At 36.1% G+C, this 20,529-nt stretch overlaps 1 protein-coding gene across 1 annotated transcript; it reads left to right on the top strand.

Moving 5' to 3' along the window:
- Window positions 1-9,888: 9,888 nt before the first annotated feature.
- On the top strand, window positions 9,889-12,554 carry LOC107903519 (receptor-like serine/threonine-protein kinase SD1-8). The gene is made up of 7 exons (XM_016829590.2): window positions 9,889-10,780; window positions 10,857-10,961; window positions 11,063-11,280; window positions 11,351-11,561; window positions 11,648-11,885; window positions 11,991-12,138; window positions 12,255-12,554. The coding sequence occupies exons 1-7, from the start codon at window positions 9,889-9,891 to the stop codon at window positions 12,552-12,554; spliced, it is 2,112 nt and encodes a 703-aa protein (XP_016685079.2).
- The last annotated feature ends 7,975 nt before the right edge of the window (window positions 12,555-20,529 follow it).

A 20,529-nucleotide genomic window follows, 5' to 3' on the forward strand; every position in this document is an offset into this window, starting at 1 on the left:
ATGTTAGGCGGGTCCGAGTTAATTATGTATTTTTGTATGTGTTCTCATGTGCAATGCATCAATTTTCTTTAGGTGAAATCATATTTCTATAGACATTACATGTTGATCTATGAAGGAAATTCGTATGTATTTTCGGTGAATGCTCTCATCTTCTTGGAGTTGCTTCTTTATTTATTGCAGCCGATGAATATGTAAGCATTGCATCAAGTAATGGCTAGATCTTCATTTACTACAAACACCATCTTATCTTTCACCTTTGTGTAATTGGTTTAAAGAACAAATCCAACTTGATCATGACTTGATAAATTTTTAGATAGAAATTCAGTTCAATCTCGATGATTGTAAGAAATTTTTATAAACGCAAGGATTTGAACCGTTGATTTTTGCTAATTTGTTATATATAAATTGTTGATGTGCTAATTTTTATTAATTCCTTGCACGTTGTTGAACTATTACATATATAATGTTGAACTGTTGATTTTCAAATCAATAATTTAATGTCGAAGTTTAACAGTGTTATCCAATGAAAATAAATTCTCAATTTTCATATAAAAATTCTGAAAATTAAAATAGAATGTCAAGTTTCACAATTTTCGTAAAATAGAAACATGAAATTTAGAATTAGATCGTTATTTTAAAATAGAAACATGATTTAGGCATGTTTTTGTTTCGGTCATCCAAGTTTAAAATTTTCTATTTTACTCATCAACATTATCAAAATTTAATATTTTGGTCACTCCTCAGTTAAATTACTAACGCAATATTGGTTTGGCCTTTTTTATTGGCATAATAACAAATTTATCCCTCCATTGTTCATAGATTCCATCAATTTGGTCATAATTCTGAGATTTCAGTAAATTTATACCTCAACTTTACACATTTTATCAATTTAATCTTGACTCTTAAAAATAGAAATTAAAAAATTTTTAAAATAAAAAATTATTTAAAAGTTTATTTTTAATAAAAATACATGCAAAATTATAAAATATTTATAAGTAAATGAATATATATATTTTTCTGATTGTTGAACAGACATTCATTTATTAGAATAATAATTTTATAAACAAAACAATTTTAGGAAAAAGAAACCATGAAGAAGACTTAAGTAGATTGAGCTTTCCCCCCTTTTTTTTCAATATTAAAGACTATCGCGCTCAAGTTGTGTAAAAAACTATAACATGAGGTAAAAAATGGTAAGAATCAATGACTTTAGATTACTACCAAGAACGAGTTTTTTTTGTTTTTTGTTTTTTTTTGAGGTCATGCTTGAGGAAGGGTGTGATTGAGGATATATATGGGTAAGGATGATGTCTTGGAGATCTAGTAGGTGGAAGGCCAAGTCGGCAGCTCCACAATTGATTCCTAGTTCGATGGCATGACGACGAATGATGTGGAAATCGATGTGTTCGGAGTAAGGGCTATTGATGCTAGTGGTTATGGGTGACGGCAGTGCTCAACGCTCAGCAAATTTAGCAAGGACTAAGGAACAAGGTCAAATGTATAATTAATAAATTACTATTTATAAAATAAAACTAAAAAGAAAAGAACAGTTTGAATCTAGTTTAAGCCCTGTTCGTGGGTTTTTAAGAAAATTAGTTTATTTATAAAATTATTATTTTAATAAATAAATTTCATGTTAAAAAAAAGGAAAATGAGTATTCATTCATTTATAATTTTATATGTATTTTTATAGTTTTGTATATATTTTGTCGAAAAATAAATTTTTAAATATTTTCCTTTTTAAAGTTTTTTAATTTTTTGCTTTTGAATATTTAAGAAAAGATTAATATGTAAAGTTTTGGATTAAATTTATTGAATTAAGACCAAATGAATAGAATCTGCAAACATTGGAGGGTGAAACTTGTTATTATGCCGATAATGTGAAAATTCCCGTTAGTGATTAAACGAGTGAGTGACCGAAATATTAAATATTGATAATCTTAGTGACTAAAATAGAAAATTTTAAACTTGGCTGATCAAATATCCCCAAATTATGACATTTCTTCTAAATTGATCCTTAAGTTTTAAATAATTCTATTTATATCTTTAAACTATCGAAGTTAAAATTATTAACTGTTAAATAATACGTCAGATCTTATATGACATAATTTAAAGTAAAAGAAATTAAAAAAAATTGGGATGTTTGAAATATCTTAATTTTGAGTTTCTATTTATTTTCATTTTAAATTTATCTATATATGATTTGACTTGTCATTTAAGGATTAAATTAGTGGTTGGAATAACGAAATGACGTGATTGATATAACATAAATAATTTGAAGATGTGTCGATTGAGTCTTAACTTGATTGACATTGGCATTATTGCCAGTGCAAGAGGACATGTGTTTGAGTACGCTAAAGCGCATTATCCCTTCTATTTAAGGGTTGGGGATAACGTAAGAGGACTTGCAACTTGAATCAAATAAATTGTTTTCATTTCTTAATCAATTATCGTTTGTTAAATTAATTAATTATCAAATAATTTCCTTATCTGATTGAAGTTCTTATTAAAGTATGGTTCCTTCAATCAATATTTTTATTAAATTGAATATCACTAGTTTTATTTTTAATTTATTTATTTAGGTAAACCAAGCAAAGTTCACCCAACAATTATCCCTTTTCTTTTCTGTCACAGTTAAATATCGGTATAATAACAAATTTAGTCCTCAACTTTTACATATCATATCAATTTAGTTATAAATTTAAAAAAATTAATCCTCTCCCGCTCCACCTCTGTTTGACTTTGACTTGTTATTCATCTGCCATAATTGAGATAAACTTATAATGGATTCCGTCCTCCATGATTAATACTTCAAACCACAGTTTAAGCAGTTCAAGAATAGAGTGATAAGACTCATATGAAGCCAAACCTGGGAGTACAATTTCAACACAAGAACATAGACCTTCCCCATTTTCTTCAAACATCTTCGTTTAAGATGATAAATGTTATATTGGGTTCATATTCTACTTGAATTGGTTCACATCGATTTTTATATAATTCCCCAAGGCCTAGTTAAAACCAGTAAAAAGGGGTCCCAAATGGAGGTGGAGGCGGAGCCGACGTGGGGGAAACGAAAGAGGAAGGTAAATTTTGAGGATCAAATTGAGATTATTTGTAAACTTTGAAGGTTCATTTTTTAAAATATAACTAAATTGATTAATATGTAAAAGTTTAAGGCTAAATTTATTATTATACCGATTTATTAACTGTCACGTCTAGATTAGTTGGGTGATCTGTGTTGTAGTTTACCCATTTATTTATTAGACTCCAACAAAATATTTTTCTTAATAATTAATTGGGTATTTTAGTTTTAACCAATAATATTTATTATTTAAATAAATAGAAATATTTAGTCAATATTAAATGTAATTGTTACTTGGATCGAACAGTTACAAAGAAACAATCTAAGTGTAGGAAGGAGTGATAAGAGGGTGGACACTCCTTCACCACTACAAGAAAACAATAAATAAACTTAAGACACATGGATTGCTTACGCAATTCGGTTCCCTATGTTTGCGGAGCATATCTCAATGAGAAATCCATTATCTTCAACTATTACAACAAATGATCTGAATCTATCATATACTCGTGACAATAACCTCACCTTTGTACCTTGAAGAATAATACTTTTACCACTAAATTAACCCATTGTGAACTTAACAAGTAAAACCACAACGCAATATTTTATTATCAAAATGCATTCATACAATAAGATTCCTCACAAGAACAAATTAAGTGTTTAATTCTCTCAATACAACAACTTATATAACTCTTTTGATTATATAAAATATATCGAGACTTGCTAATATAAGAAGATTTATATCAATCCCTATAAAACAACAATAGAATAAATTGAATACAATACAATAAAAAAGTACAAGGTAAACACGTGGATTCTCAACATTCGCTCCTTTATCGATACATTCTTAATTTCGTTGGATGCTATGATCACTTTTTTCATTTAAAAAAAGCCATCCAATAAATTTGATTGTAATTACTTATAATTATAATTACACGTAAAACATATTTGGATAATCATTATAATTAGTGAGATCGGAAATTGAAGGAATTATACTATTAATCAACCTTAATGACTTCCAAAATGGATTTTCTTTTAGACCATTTTGTTTGGGTTTCAATGTTGTTTTCATCAAAACAAAGATTCAACCCCAGTTTTGCAACGATATAATATAATAGGCAACTGCCTCAGTTCCCTTTTCTTATACGCTTTCAAAATTCAAAGTGGAAGACGAGTGAGTCACTTTGAATATGGAAGAACAACAAAACAATTCTTTTTTAATGGAAAACCTGAAAAGTCTTTGGTCAAAGCTTGGCCTACCATGGTGTTTTTTTGTCACATAAAATAAAATAAAACTCACAGAAGAAAAGACCTGTAATACTAACCGTTAATGGCGGACTCCAATATTGTCAAGAAAAACATGGCAACCATGAGAAAATTTCCATTTATCTCCTTGCTTGTTTTTTCATGCTTTTACTTGCAGGTTTACAATGGAAGAGTTTCAGCGACTGATACCCTTTTCCAAGGGCAAAACATGACAGCCTTAGGTTAGTTAACATCTTATGGAAATGCTTTTGAATTAGGGTTCTTTTCACTGGGATCAACAAATCTATATTTGGTGATTCGGATGAAGAATGTTGCAACCAAGGATATTGTGTGGGTTGCCAATAGAGACCTTCCTTTCACTGGTTCATCTATGATTCTCACCATCAATGATGGTGGATGCCTTGTAATTGTGAATGGCAGAGCAACTTATAGAGTGAGTGATGATCCATCATCAAGCCAAAACGTGAGTGCAACGCTGTTGGATTCTGGGAATTTGGTTCTAGGAGATGGGAATATGGATATACTATGGCAGAGCTTTGATTACCCTTCAAACACTTTTTTGCCTGGGATGAAGTTTGGTTACAATAATAATGTTGGTGTTAAGAGACAACAGCAGACTGGTTTCAGCTTGCTTGTACAGCAAGTGTCGAGCCTTGCTGAAGAAACAAACTCGAAAAGAAACAGAAATCAAGCTTGCAAGTGGAAAAACAGAAAAACGAGAGAGAGAGTTTGAATGAAAACAAACTGAAAGTTTTCATTGACATTAAACAAGGCATTGAGCCATTACATATATTAGCTAGCATGTAATACAAACAAGTAATTACCTAATCAACTACCTAACTCCACTAATCTGTCTTGAAACTTACAAAAAGCTTCATCATATTGCTATGCTGATTTTCAATCAATCAACATCAAAAATTACATCAAAACATTTATCTTCTTAGTTCAACATGAACTAGATTACAAAACAATTAAAATACAACTAAAACACAACAAGTAATTCGGCAACTTTAAGCTCCAGCTTCTGCACATCATGGCTCGACTGTTTGCTACCATTTCTTCTTGCATGGCCACCTTTGCATGGGAACTAATCTCAACACTCATCCTTAGTTGACATGCTAATGACACCTAGTTCCTTCTTCAATTTTATAAATCTTGACACATTTAAAGCTTTGGTAAAAATGTCAGCAATTTGCTCCTCCGAATTGCAATGAACCAGCTCGATTTCATGAGCTTGTTCCATCTCTCTTATAACATGTAGTTTGATGTTAAAGTGCTTCGTTCTACCATGGAAGATGGGATTCTTTGCAATTGCAACAGCAGATTTGTTGTCACAGTAAATCTCTGTTGCTTCTTCTTGGTTTTGGTTTAAATTTGCCAAGATTTTTCTAAGCCATATGGCTTGATTTACAGCAGATGCAGCAGCAACATATTCAGCTTCTGCTGTTGATTGTGCCACCAGACTCTGCTTCTTAGAACTCCAGCAAAACATACCTGAGCCAAGACTGAATGCATGTCCAGATGTGCTCCTCATGTCATCACATGATCCAGCCCAATCACTATCGACATAGCCTATTAACTTCATGTTTTCAGCTCTTTTGAACATCACACCATGGTTAATGGTGCCTTTGATGTACCTCAGCACTCGTTTAGCTGCTTGAAAGTGCTGATCGTTACAGCAATTCATGTATCTGGATAGCACACTAACTGCAAACATAATATCGGGCCTTGTTGCAGTCAAATACAGTAGACTACCAATGAGACTCTTGTACATAGTCTCACAAACTGGTTCACCGGTTCCCTGCCTCGATAGCTTCATTCCAACAGCCATTGGTGTGTTTGTTGGTTTGCAATTCTTCATCGAGAATTTGTTTAAGACCTTCACAGCAAAGGAACTTTGGCTGAGAAAGATTCCATTTGCTGTTTGTTTCACTTCCATTCTTAGAAAGTAGTTCATTTTGCCTAGATCAGACATCTCGAACATTTTCATCATTTTCTTCTTGAAATCATGTAGCATGTTCTTGTCTCCTCCAGTTACTAACAAATCATCAACATAGAATGACAAGATAAGCTGAGTTTCAGCTTGATTTTTCTTCACATACAATGTTGGTTCACTGGCACTCCTCTCAAATTCCAAACTGAGCAAGTAGGAATCAATTCGAGCATACCAGGCTCGAGGAGCCTGTTTCAGGCCATACAAGGCCTTTTTCAATCTGTAGACCATATGTTCTTTGCCAGTGACTACAAACCCTTGAGGCTGCTCAATATAAATCTCTTCTTCTAAGTAGCCATTGAGGAATGCAGACTTCACATCCAGCTGAAGAATGGTCCACTGGTTTTGAGCAGCCAAAGCAAATATCATTCTAACTGTGTCAAGTCTGGCTACTGGTGCAAAGGTCTCCAAGTAGTCCAGACCATACCTTTGGCTAAAACCTTTGACAACAAGCCTGGCCTTCAGTTTGTTCAAACTGCCATCTGCATTTTGTTTTGCTCGATAGACCCATTTCACTCCAATGGTTTTCCTTCCAGCAGGTTTATCAACTAGCTCCCATGTCTGGTTCTTCTCAATCATGTTGATTTCATCAACCATAGCCAATTTCCAACTTTCATCTGCCTCAGCCTCTTCAAAACTACTAGGTTCTGCTATAGCAACTTGTGCTCTTTCATAAATCTCATCTAGGGGCCTTGTGCCTCTCACAGGCACATCATCAACAGCCATCTCAGGACTAAGCTGCTCGAGTTCAGCTTGATTAGGCATCAGGTTTTCTGAAGCAGCTTCTGGTTCACTCTTTTCCCAACTCCAGCAAGCCTTCTCATCAAAGATGACATCTCTGTTCACTTGGACTTTGTTTGTCAAAGGATCCAGCACCCTGTAGCCCTTCTTAACTGAGCTATAGCCTATTAGAACACCTGGTTGAGCCCTTTCAGAGAGCTTGTCTCTCTTTGCTGCTGGTATTTGTGCATAACAAAGGCAACCAAACACCTTCAGGTGTGCCAAGGAAGGCTTGAAATCAAACCAAGCCTCGAAAGGTGTCTTGGATGCAAGAGCTTTGGTTGGAAGCCTATTCTGAAGATAGACTGCAGTATTTACTGCCTCAGCCCACATGGTCTTGGGCAGTTTCTTCTCAAATAGAAGACATCTGGCCATATCCAACAGACTTCTATTATTTCTTTCAGCTACCCCATTCTGTTGAGGTGTGTAGACATTTGTAAGCTAGTGTTTGATGCCAGCATCATTGCAAATGGCTTGGAACTGAGCTGAAGTGTACTCAGTACCATTGTCTGTCCTTATCGATTTCAGCTTGCAACCTGTTTCTGTCTCTACAGCAGTTTTAAACTTCACAAATACTTGAGCTACCTCAGACTTGTGCTTCAAGAAGAAAATCCAGCAAAACCTTGTAAAATCATCAATGAAGAGAATGAAATACCTATTTTTGCTGAGTGATTCAGTCCTCATAGGTCCACATACATCAGAGTGCACCAGCTGCAGTCTTTCAGTGGCTCTCCATGTTGAATTTGTAGGAAATGACAGTCTTGCTTGTTTTCCCATCTGACACACTTCACACACATCATCATCATGTTCCACTGTGCTAGTGAAGTTTTCTACCAAGCTCTCTTTGGCCATTTGAGCAATTGATCTGAAGTTGGCATGCCCGAGCCTTTGATGCCAAAGCCTGAGATCATCAACAGAGGTTATGTATGCTGACTTTGAGTCATTTGGCCAATGTACCTCAAAGCATTTATCAGTCATTGTGACTGTCATAAGGCTTGATCCACTTGGATCAGCAATGTGGCACTGTTTGTCCTTGAACACAACAGAATAGCCTTTCTCAAGCAATTGAGCTATGATAAGAAGGTTTCTGTTAATCTCAGGTACCAACAGGACATTCGAGATGACTTTGTTGCCTGTAGGAGTGCATATCAGCACTTCTCCTCTTCCTTCAGCCCTTATGAACTGACCATTTCCAACCTTGACCTTGGTTTTGCAACTTCTATCCAAGGTTTTAAACAAGGAGGTATCTGGTGACATGTGGTTAGTGCAACCACTGTCTAATAACCAGCCTTTTGAACTTTTCTTCTCAGCAGCTAAGCAAGAAACAACAAAGACCTGCTCTTCTTGATCACTACTGTCCTCAGCCACTCGAGCTTCAACCTTTGGTTGCTGAAATTGATTCTGCCTTGGCTTGTTCCTATTTTTACAAACCCTTTCAACATGGCCCTTCTTCTTGCAGTGTTGGCACACAGCATCTGGCCTAAACCAGCATCTATCTTCTGGATGTCCAGGCCTCTTGCAATGTCTGCAAGGCTGGTCATTGCTTCTTGAAGCATCAGGTTTAAGCCTATTTTTCCAAGGATTTTTACCTCTTTGAACATTGGTGCTCGAGGCCTCTCTTGCCTTGGCTTGAAATGTACCTTCCTGGTGATCTTCAGCTCTGCTGGCTCTTCTTTGTTCCTGAGCATAGAAGGTGTTAATTAGCTCAGTCAAAGAGATGCTAGAAAGGTCTCTTGAGTCCTCTAAGGAGGATATCTTTGCCTCATATCTCTCAGGCAAGGTGGAGAGGACTTTCTCCAGTATTCTTGCCTCATCAAAGTGCTCACCAAGGAGCCTTATGCTGTTAACCACTGCCATAATTCTATCTGCATACTGCTTCACTGTTTCTTCTTCCTTCATCTTCAAATTCTCGAAATCCCTTCTCAAATTCAATAGCTGCTATTGCCTTGTCCTCTCAGTGCCTTGAAACTCCTCCTTAAACTTGTCCCATGCCTGTTTTGGAGTCTCACAGGCCATAATTCTGGTGAAGATAACATCTGACACATAGTTCTGGATGCAAGACATGACTTTGTGCCTTTTGGTCCTCTCATCAGCATGTTGTCTGATCTGAGCTACCGTGGGATTGGCCCTCAGTGGTGCTGGCTCAGCATCTGTGTTGACAACTTCCCACAGATCAAAGGCCTGCAGGTAAGTCTTCATCTTTACCAGCCATATATGAAAGTCTTCTCCATTGAAAACTGGTGGGCTGCTGGTGAAAATCCTGAAGAAGCCATCAGGTTCCTTGATTTTAAGCAACAGGTCCACTAAGACAAGGGCTCTAGATACCAATTGTTGGTGTTAAGAGACAACAGCATGCTGGTTTCAGCTTGCTTGTACAGCAAGTGTCGAGCCTTGCTGAAGAAACAAACTCGAAAAGAAACAGAAATCAAGCTTGCAAGTGGAAAAACAGAAAAACGAGAGAGAGAGTTTGAATGAAAACAAACTGAAAGTTTTCATTGACATTAAACAAGGCATTGAGCCATTACATATATTAGCTAGCATGTAATACAAACAAGTAATTACCTAATCAACTACCTAACTCCACTAATCTGTCTTGAAACTTACAAAAAGCTTCATCATATTGCTATGCTGATTTTCAATCAATCAACATCAAAATTACATCAAAACATTTATCTTCTTAGTTCAACATGAACTAGATTACAAAACAATTAAAATACAACTAAAACACAACAAGTAATTCGGCAACTTCAAGCTCCAACTTTTGCACATCATGGCTCGACTGTTTGCTGCCATTTCTTCTTGCATGGCCACCTTTGCATGGGAACTAATCTCAACAAATAAAACAGGAAAAGTTTGGTCCTTAACATCTTGGTTAGATCAAGCGGACCCAAATAAAGGGAATTTTGAGCTGAAAATGGATCCTAAGAAATCAAATGGAGTGTTCCTCATGAGGGGTACTGAAATATTATGGATGAGTGGGCCTTGGAATGGGTATGGTTTTGCTTTCTTGCCTGAAATGCTTTCGCCCTACATCTTCAACTACTTCAACTACAGCATGTATAGTGATGAAAACGAAACATATTTTTCGTATTCATTGTATAATTCTTCTGTTATAACTAGATTCATCATCGATGTCACCGGACATATGAGAGAACTTTTGTGGTTTGAAGAGTCTCAACAATGGATGTCGATTTGGTCTGAACCAAGACAATTTTGTGAGGTTTTAAACTCTTGTGGTCCATTCAGCAGCTGCAGTGAGGATACCACCAGTTGCAGGTGCTTGCGGGGTTTTTATCCATCGGGAAAGCAACAAGGCCAGGATGGTGGATGTATGAGGAGAGTGGCCCTAACATGTGGGAATGGAGATAATAGAGACGGGTTCTTCATGATGAATGATGTGAGGTATCCTGTAAGTTCAACTCAGCAAATCAATTCATCATATAATTTCCCATCAGGCCCTCAAGTTTCAAACTCCGACGCAAAAGCATGCGGAGAAGCTTGCTTGAGTAACTGCACCTGCAGTGCGTATGCATATAACACAAGTGGCCTTTGCTTAAGATGGTACGGTGACATTCTTGGTCTTGAACAACTGTCAGCAGAGGATCCAAATGGACGTACAATCTTCATCAAACTTGCAGCTTCTAAATTTGACAATGGAAGAGGTACTTGTTATAAACTTTTAACTAAAATGACCATTAAATTGTTTCACATTCTTACTTTCTCAAATTCGAGTTCTAGGAGCCAATTGGTACCTATGGATAATTGCAATTCCTATTGTTTTATTGGTGTTTCTTCCTGCATCTTACATTGTTATTCGGTGGAAGAAGAGTTTTAAAAACAAAGGTACTTTGTTTCATATCGGCCCTTGTGAATTGATTCGCAAACTCGTTCGGTATGCGAATGGATGTACTTACATATGCAGACCTCTCTGTCTTTGGAAACAGGGGACAGAGAAGATCCAAGCCAGGATATATTACTCTTTGATATGGAGATGAGCATCACAACGAGTAGCAGTAACTTTTTGGGTTCCGAAAACCCCAGAAAACAGAAGAGGAAGGATGCCCCATTTCCACTGTTTAGCTTTGATAGTATATCGCTAGCTACTGATGACTTCTCCTCGGAGAATAAGCTGGGAGAAGGGGGATTTGGACCTGTTTATAAGGTATGATGTCTATCACATTTTAAGACTATTACCAGAAATGGAGTTCAGGTTCGAATGATTTTGATTGCAGGGAAAACTATTAAATGGACAGGAAATAGCAGTGAAAAGGCTTTCGAAACGGTCCGGGCAAGGTCTCGAAGAGTTAAAAAATGAGACGATGCTTATAGCAAAGCTTCAACATAGGAACCTTGTTAGACTATTAGGTTGCTGTTTAGAACAAGGAGAAAAGATATTGATCTATGAGTTCATGCCTAACAAAAGCTTGGATTCATTTCTTTTCGGTTTGTGATTTTATGAATCCTTAAAGCTGCCTTTTTTTTTCCAAGATTTGCTTTTGATATGCAATATTTTTGTAAATTTGTAACAGGTTCAAACAATGAAGGATTACTAGATTGGGGAACACGAGTTCGAATAATCGAGGGGATTGCACAAGGTCTGCTGTATCTTCACCAATATTCAAGATTAAGGATCATACATCGAGATCTTAAGGCAAGCAATATCCTATTAGATGGTGAAATGAACCCGAAAATATCAGATTTCGGGTTGGCAAGAATGTTTGGTGGTGACAAGTTACAAGCAAATACTAATAGGATTGTAGGAACTTAGTAAGTGAAAGTTGAAATGTCCATGACTTACAATATTATCTGCTAGTTTAAGTCTCTTTCACTGAAGAATCTAATCAACTTTTGCATGAAATAATGAAAATATAGTGGTTATATGTCGCCTGAGTATGCCATGGAAGGCCTTTTCTCCATTAAATCCAACGTGTTCAGCTTCGGTGTGCTGCTGTTGGAGATAGTGAGTGGCAAGAAGAGCACTGGCTTTTACCATAGCAGTTCTCTTAATCTAATTGGACATGTGAGTGACAAGCTTTCTCCATTAAACCGGAACTCGATACTCTCATTCGATCTGAGTAACTATTTTTTTTCATTTTAGCTCGAGTTTCACATTCAAACATGTTGGTTTTACTTCAGGCATGGGAATTGTGGAAAGGAGATAGAGTTGTTGAGTTGATGGATCCTAAATTGGAAGACCAAGTTTCATATCCTATGCTGTACAGATACATTAATGTGGCTCTTCTTTGTGTTCAAGAAATGGCAGCTGATAGACCGACAATGTCGGAAGTTGTTTCCATGCTTTCCAATGAGCTCACAGTTCTAAATGCTCCAAAAAAGCCTGCCTTCTCTAATGCAAGGAGTACGACAAATAGTTCAAATCAGCCTGAAAAATTTTCAGTGAATGACGTCACAGTTTCTTTGATGGATCCTCGATAGTTATTTTCAATTATAGCTCATGTAACACCTGACATCCAGAAAGTTTTGAATATCCTACTTAAAAAGCTTAAGTAAAATGGGTGCGGTTCAAATGCTTGGTTCCTAGACTTGTCCATTAGAAGCCCTCTTTGCTATGAATGTACTTGTGTCACTTATATTATTGTGTATGTTTTGAATATGGAAGAATAACAAAAAAAAATCTTTTTTAGTGGAAAACTATGAAAAGTCTTTGGTAAAAGCTTGGCTTTCCATAGTGTTTTTCTTGTACATAAAATAAAAAACTCATGGAAGAAAATACCTGTAATACTAACTGTTAATGGTTAACTACAATTGCTAAGAAAATATGGAAACCATGAGAAAATTACCATGTATTTCCTTGCTTGTTTTTTCATGCTTTTACTTGCAGGTTTACAATGAAAGAGTTTCAGCCATTGATACCCTTTTCCAAGGTCAAAAAAATGACGGCCTCAGGTCAGTTAACATCTTCTAGAAATGCCTTTGAACTTGGGTTGTTTTTACTAGGATGAGCAAATCTATATTGTGTAAGTTGCCGCTAGAGACCTTCCTTTCAGTGGTTCATCTATGATTCTCACCATCAATGGCGATGAATACCTTGTGATTGTCAGTGGCAGAACAACTTATTGAGTGAGTGATGATCCATCATTCAGCTGAAACGTGAGTGCAACGCTGTTGGATTTTGGGAATTTGGGTATACTATGGCAGAGCTTTGTGTTGAAGTTAGTTCCCATGCATCATGAGCAGCAGCAATCGTGGCCATGCAGGTCACATGGAGCAAAAAACAGCACATGAAGGCAGAAACTGGAGTTTGTGAATGCTGTCCAAATTCAACTTGTTTTGTTGGTTTGTAACTTAGTTTCTTTAGAGCTTAGTTGGTAAATCTTTTGATGTAATTTCAGATGTTGATTGACTGAAAAATCAGCATAGCAACTAGTGCAAGCTAGTCTAGCAACTTTCAATGTATTAAGTGGCGTTAGGTAAATGTTTAGATGGTATTTTGACTTGTAAAGCTTGACTCATGTTTGATATATGTAATGGCAACTTGCCATTGCTTAGTTAATGAAAAATTCAGCTTGTTTTCATTCACATACTCTCTATGCTTTGCTTTTCAATTTTCTGTTACAAAAACAAAAGGGTTTCTGCTTTGTTTCTTCTCCAAGACACGAGGCTTGCTGATCAAGCAAACCAAAATCAGCTTGTTCACTGCCTTTAACACCAACACTTTGATTACCCTTCAAACACATTTTTGCGGGGGATGAATCTTGGTTACAGTAATAAAACTGAAAAAGTTTGGTCTTTAACATCTTGGTTAGATGAAGAAAAATCCAAACAACGGGGATATTGAGTTCAAAATGGATCCTAAAATGAAACATTATGGAGTAGTGGGGCCTGGACTGGTGAAGGTTTCACTTTGATTCCTGAAATGAGATTGAACTGCATCTTCAACTACACCATGTATGGCAATGAAAACGAAATTTCGTATTCATTGTATGATTCTTCTATTATAACTCAATTTATCATCGACATCTTTGACATATGAGGGAGTTTGTATGGCTTGAAAGTTCTCAACAGTGGTAATTGATTCGGTCTCTACCAAGACAATTTTGTGACATCTTAAACTCTTGTGGTCCATTCAGCTGTTTCAGTGAGGATATCGCCAGTTGCCGGTGCTTGCCAGGTTTTTATCCGCCAAAGAAGCAACAAGGCCAGGATGGTGGATGTATGAGGAGTGTGCCCCTAACATGTGGGAATGGAGATAATCAAGACAGATTCTCAAGGATGAATGATACGAGCTATCCTCTAAGTTCGACTCAGCAAATCAAGTCATCATATCTGTTGACAGCTTTTTTTGGATGAAAACGGGGTCGACTTGGATTTTGAAAAAAGAATGAAAACGGGAGTCGCCACCAATCCTTTTTTTGATGAGGTGTGATCGGGTCACCTCAAAAAGTGGTTGTTTTTAATAAATGATTTAATTTTATGAAAACAACGATTTTGGTCTACGAAATTCAGAAAAAAAGGTTCGGGAGTCGGTTACGCACGAGGAAGGATTAGCGCCCTCGACACGCCCAAAATTGGTACCTTAGTTGATTATTTAATGTCTTTATGTCGAACATTAAAAACTCGAAAAGAATTTAAAAATAAGGTCCTTCTTTATATTGCGTTATTTTTTTTTTTTTTTAAAAATTACTTGGATAAGTCAAAATGAAAAATGCCTTCTTATCTCGAATTAACAAGATGTCACATCCAGTAAGTTAGGACACGACACCTTGTATTTTTTGAGAGTAAGCTTTCCTTTTATTTTTTATTTAAACCTCATTTATTTTAATTTTAAAAGGATATTCGATTACTTAAAATCAACGAGAAAAATCGAATCTCAGTAAGTTAGGGCACGATTTTCTCGAATTTTCTAAATACGGAATATTGCCTTTACTTTCGAAAAATCCTCATATCGAGAAAACCACATGTCATATCCAATGCGTTAGGACACAACATATTGAAATCCCGATAATGAGTTTTTATTTATGTTTTTTTATTAAAGAGCATTCTCGAGCATTTAGATTCAACAGAAAATTAGAACCCAGCACGTTAGGGCCCAATTCTCTCGAAGATCCCAAGTATCGAGTATTGCTTTTGTTTCCAAAATTTTCCTTTTTTACGAATTCGGGTAAAAATTGATGTGACGGAATATCAATTACGATAATGCGAGTAAAAATAATACGAGCGAAGATAACAAAAATAAATATATAAAAAAATCAATTATATACAATAACAAGTAAATAAACAAAATAAAAAAAACTAAAACATTTTTAAAAAAAAATAATAATGGACACATAAATAAATAGATAAACATAAAGTAAAACAATAATAATAATAAAGAAATGAATAAAATTATAAAAGTTTTAAAAATGCATGTATGAATTTTAAAAGATTTAAAATACAAAAAAACTATGTAGGTATATATATAATGAAAATATGTATGTCTATACATATATATATATGTGTATGTACAAGAATTATAAAATATGAAAACATAATTATATATATATAAATAACATGCGCATGTATGTATATATATTACATAAAGACAAAAAAATATAAATCTATATATTATAAAAATAAAATAACGTAAGTATGTACATACATTTATAAGTATATGAATTAAAATATGTAAATATATAAGTATATATATGCCTGTAGAAAATATGAAATATAAAAATATATACTTAAAATAAATAAAGAATATGTACATGTATATATATAAATTATAATAAAATATTAGAATAAAAATGAAATAAAAATATTAAATATGAAAATATATATATGTATACACGTACATAATAAAAATATATACTAATACATAATAATAATAATAGTAATACTAATAATACTAATAATATAAAAATAACAAGGATATTTAATAGAGATATAAAAATAAACGAAAAAAAGGACTAAAATTGAATTAAAAACAAAGTTGTGGGGCAAATGTGAAAGGAAATAAAGAGAAATGGGCTTATTTGAGCGCGCACAAAACATAGGGGGACCGAAACAACAATTATTCCATTCCATTAAAACACAGCACATTAGCGGGGACTAAATCGAAAAGCGCGAGAAATTATGGGGCCAAATTGGAAACAAGAAAAATGACTTAATTGCAAAACCTTGAAAAAGCGGAAGGACTGCGCGCATAAATATCCCATTCAAACGAAAACACGCGGATCCTCTAGCGGGTCGGGTCGGATGGGTCGGGCAATGGTCAAAACGACGTCGTTTTGAGGCTTAAGTGTAGCCCCCAAAACGACGTCGTTTTGGAGGGCTATATAAAGGCCTAAAATAGCCAAAAAAATCATTTGGGAGAGGGAAAGAAAAAAAGAAGAGAGAGAGGGAAGAGAGAAGGGAGGGGGAAAGGGAAATCCGGCCAGGGGGGCCGGTCACCGGACGGCCACCGGAGGCTCGCCGGCGCCGGCGCCGGCCACCGCACGCGGTGGCCGGAAAAGGTAAAAAAATATTTTTTTCTTTTTTATTTTTTTTTGCTTAATAATGCATATATTTTTATGTTTTATATTTTTTAGTATTTTTATGTAGAAAATAAACTCAAAACAGTAAAGAAAAAAAAAAGAAAGAGTCACCTTAGGTTTTAGATTTGATTCTCCGATTTGGTGTTAGAGCCCCGGATAGTATATATATTTTCGAATGGTTCTTGTATTGAATCTGTTAATATTGAAAGAAAATCTTTTGTTTTCATAGCAAAAAAATAAAAAATCCCCCCTTCCATTGAAATCTCCAAAAAAACGTCCCCCTTGTATATAATGACCATAGGGCTTTTATATACCCCAAAATCCAAAGAAAAATACAAAGAATTTCATTTTTGGTGTTTTTCTTTGCTGTCCTTTTTTGTCTTCTTTTGCAGGCATAGAGTGGTGGAGGCAAGTGGGTGTGCTGGTGGCAGACAACTGGTAGTGGCGGGCCAAGGTGGGGCGGCGGCTAGGGTTCTTCTCCTCTCTTTTTTTTTGCTGAAAATTGTTTAGGTTTGGGCTGGGCTTAGGGTTTTAGTCTGTTGGGCTAAATTTGGGTCTTTACAGCTGCCCCTCTTTGCTCGTTTTTGTGTAACAAGAACAGAGCAAAGACTAAAAAAGACCAAATTTGCCTGGTCTCACCGAGGCTTGACTTCTTTGGGTGCTTCTCTTCTTCAAGTAGCCTTATTCCAGCCTGCTACATCTTGTTGCTTCGATCCACTCTACTTCAAGTTCAGATACGCCTTGTAGCTTCAATATACTTTGCTACGACTCCATGGGGATGAGATTTGTGTTTTTAGTCTGCTCCACTACTACTTAGGGAGATAAGACTTGATGTGATCTGCTCCACTAACTGCTTAGGGAGATAAGACTTGATGCGATCTGCTCCACTATTGCTTAGGGAGATAAGACTGTAATCTTCGATATATTCCACTGTCAAATACAGGGAGATAGAGTTATCGACTTCAATCTACTCCACTGTCGTCACAGGGAGGTAAAATCTGCCATCATCGATCTGCTTCGCTGCCAAATACAGGAAGGCAAGATCTGCAATCTTCAATCTGTTCCACTGCCAAATACAGGGAGATAGAGTTATCGGCTTCAATCTGATGTGATCTACTCTACTGTAACTTCAGAGAGATAAGATCATTTATTTTAATCAGCTCCACTGTAACTTCAGAGAGATAGGATTACTAGCTTCAATCTACTCCGCTGTAATCTCAGAGAGATAAGATCTCTGGCTTCAATCTGCTCCACTGTAACCTCAGGGAGATAAGATCTCTGACTTCAATCTGATGTGATCTACTCTACTGTAACTTCAGAGAGATAAGATCCTTTATTTTAATCCGCTCCACTGTAACTTCAGAGAGATAGGATTACTAGCTTCAATCTACTCCGCTGTAATCTTAGAGAGATAAGATCTCTGGCTTCAATCTGCTCCACTGTAACCTCAGGGAGATAAGATCTCTGACTTCAATCTGATGTGATCTACTCTACTGTAACTTCAGAGAGATAAGATCCTTTATTTTAATCCGCTCCACTGTAACTTCAGAGAGATAGGATTACTAGCTTCAATCTACTCCGCTGTAATCTCAAAGAGATAAGATCTCTGGCTTCAATCTGCTCCACTGTAACCTCAGGGAGATAAGATCTGAAATTCTTCGGTCTACTCCCCTGTAACCTCAGGGTGATAAGACCTGATGCGATCTACTCTGCTGTAACTTCAGAGAGATAAGATCCTTTATTTTAATCCGCTCCACTGTAATCTCAGGGAGATAGGATCTGAAATTCTTTGGTCTGTTCCACTGTAACCTCAGGGTGATAAGACCTGATACGATCTACTCTGCTGTAACTTCAGAGAGATAAGATCCTTTATTTTAATCCGCTCCACTGTAATCTCAGGGAGATAGGATTACTATCTTTGATCTGCTCCGCTGTAATCTCAGGGAGATAGAATTATCGGCTTCAATGTACTCCACTGTGGTCAAGGAGGTAAAATCTGCCATCTTTGATCTGCTTCGCTGCCAAATACAGGAAGGCAAGATCTACAATCTTCAATCTATTCCACTGCCAGATACAGGGAGATAGAGTTATCGGCTTCAATGTACTCCAATGTGGTCACATGGAAGTAAAATCTGCCATCTTTGATCTGCTTCGCTGCCAAATACAGAAAAGCAAGATCTGATATCTTCAACCAGCTCTGCTACAAACGAGAGAGGCAAGGTTTGTCTTCGATCTGCTTCGCTGTCAGTGCAGGAAGGCAAGATCTGCTATCTTCAACCAGCTCTACTACAAACGAGAGTGGCAAGGTTTGTCTTCGATCTGCTTCACTGTCAATGCAGGAAGGCAAGATCTGCTATCTTCAACCAGCTCTACTACAAACGAGAGTGGCAAGGTTTGTCTTCGATCTGCTTCGCTGTCAATGCAGGAAGGAAAGATCTGATAGCTTCAACTAGCTCTGCTACGACCGAGAGAGGCAAGGTTTGTCTTCGATCTGCTTCGCTGTCAATGCAGGAAGGCAAGATCTGATAGCTTCAACTAGCTCTGCTACGACCGAGAGAGGCAAGGTTTATCTTCAATTTTTACTGATCTGTCCTCTAGGGAACATGACCTGTATAATGAACCTAATTATGCCTAATGATTAGGATGGCATGATCAAAATGAATCAAATGCTCCTAACTAGACAGGTGTGAATGGTATTTGAATGAATGCAGAATGTCATGAAAATGATTCCTTAATGCTTAGGTTATCATTCCTCATTGTTCATCAAGGTTCTATCACTGATGCCTTCTTGTTCAGCCAGTTTGACAGAAAACCCAAAGAAATAGACGCTATTTAGACTATCATTTCTCAAATGTTTCCAACCCTTAGGTTTGGTTAGTTCTAAACAATAGTCCTGTTTCAGGTCCTCGTATTATTTAGAAACTTTCAGAGTAATATGCAGAACTCCTTCTGCGTGTGTATTGTCAGTCCATTAATCGTTATTTCAATGAAAAATGCTTGAAAAAGATTATCAAAATGGACAAAATGAAATTTTGTTGAGAGCAAAGCTATAAACAAACAAATCAATCAAGATAGCAAATTTTGCTGAGATACGAGATGTATAAGATGAAAAAGATTATCACAATGGATAAGATGAAAATTTGCCGAGAGCAAAGCTCTAAATGAACAAATTAATCAAGATAGCAAATGTTGCTAGAATACAAAACGAGAATAAATTAATCAAGATGATGTATTTTGTCAAAAATACAGAAAATGAATAAAATGGGAATAGGTGCCCCAGATATCGTAGCATGAGCTTCTCTGCCCCAAACTTCTTAAGGACCCTTTTGAACTTGATATGTGTTTAGAAGTCCTAGAAGGCTTTGTTGATGCCCCAAGATGTAGCATCTCTCCTTCTTATTAATTTAGAAAGGATAAGACTACCGCATGCCCCACCTTTGAACAAAATTTGAACTGCCCATTCATGGGTTTTCAATTCAAAACCCTTTGGTCTCAAGGCGCCCTTTGCGGGTTTTCACCTTGGCCTCTCCTTTTTCTTTTTCTTTTTTTTTTTCATTTTTTCATTTTTCTTTTCGTTTTTTCAAGTGAAGTATTTATTTCTTGAATCAGAATTCTCGAAATTAGGCAGGTTCTTGCCATCCATCCTGTCAATATCAACGCTTTTTCAGATAAGGCCTTCCACATAAGGTCCTTTCCAGTTCGGCATCTATTTTCTTCTGAAGTCCTTTTGTATGGCAGGAATATTCTTTGATATCAGGTCTCCTTCTTGGAATTCTCTGGGGCGAACTTTTTTGGTGAGCTCGCGTATTTTATTTTTGGTACTTTTGACCAAGACGGATAACCTTGAATCTTTCCTCTTTAATCAAATTTAACTGATTATATCGGGCTTGGATTTGCTTCATCCAGATTCAGCTCTAACAAGACTTGAAGGGTAGAAA

Source organism: Gossypium hirsutum, chromosome D05 (assembly GCF_007990345.1).
Source record: "Gossypium hirsutum isolate 1008001.06 chromosome D05, Gossypium_hirsutum_v2.1, whole genome shotgun sequence".
Lineage (NCBI taxonomy): Eukaryota > Viridiplantae > Streptophyta > Magnoliopsida > Malvales > Malvaceae > Gossypium > Gossypium hirsutum.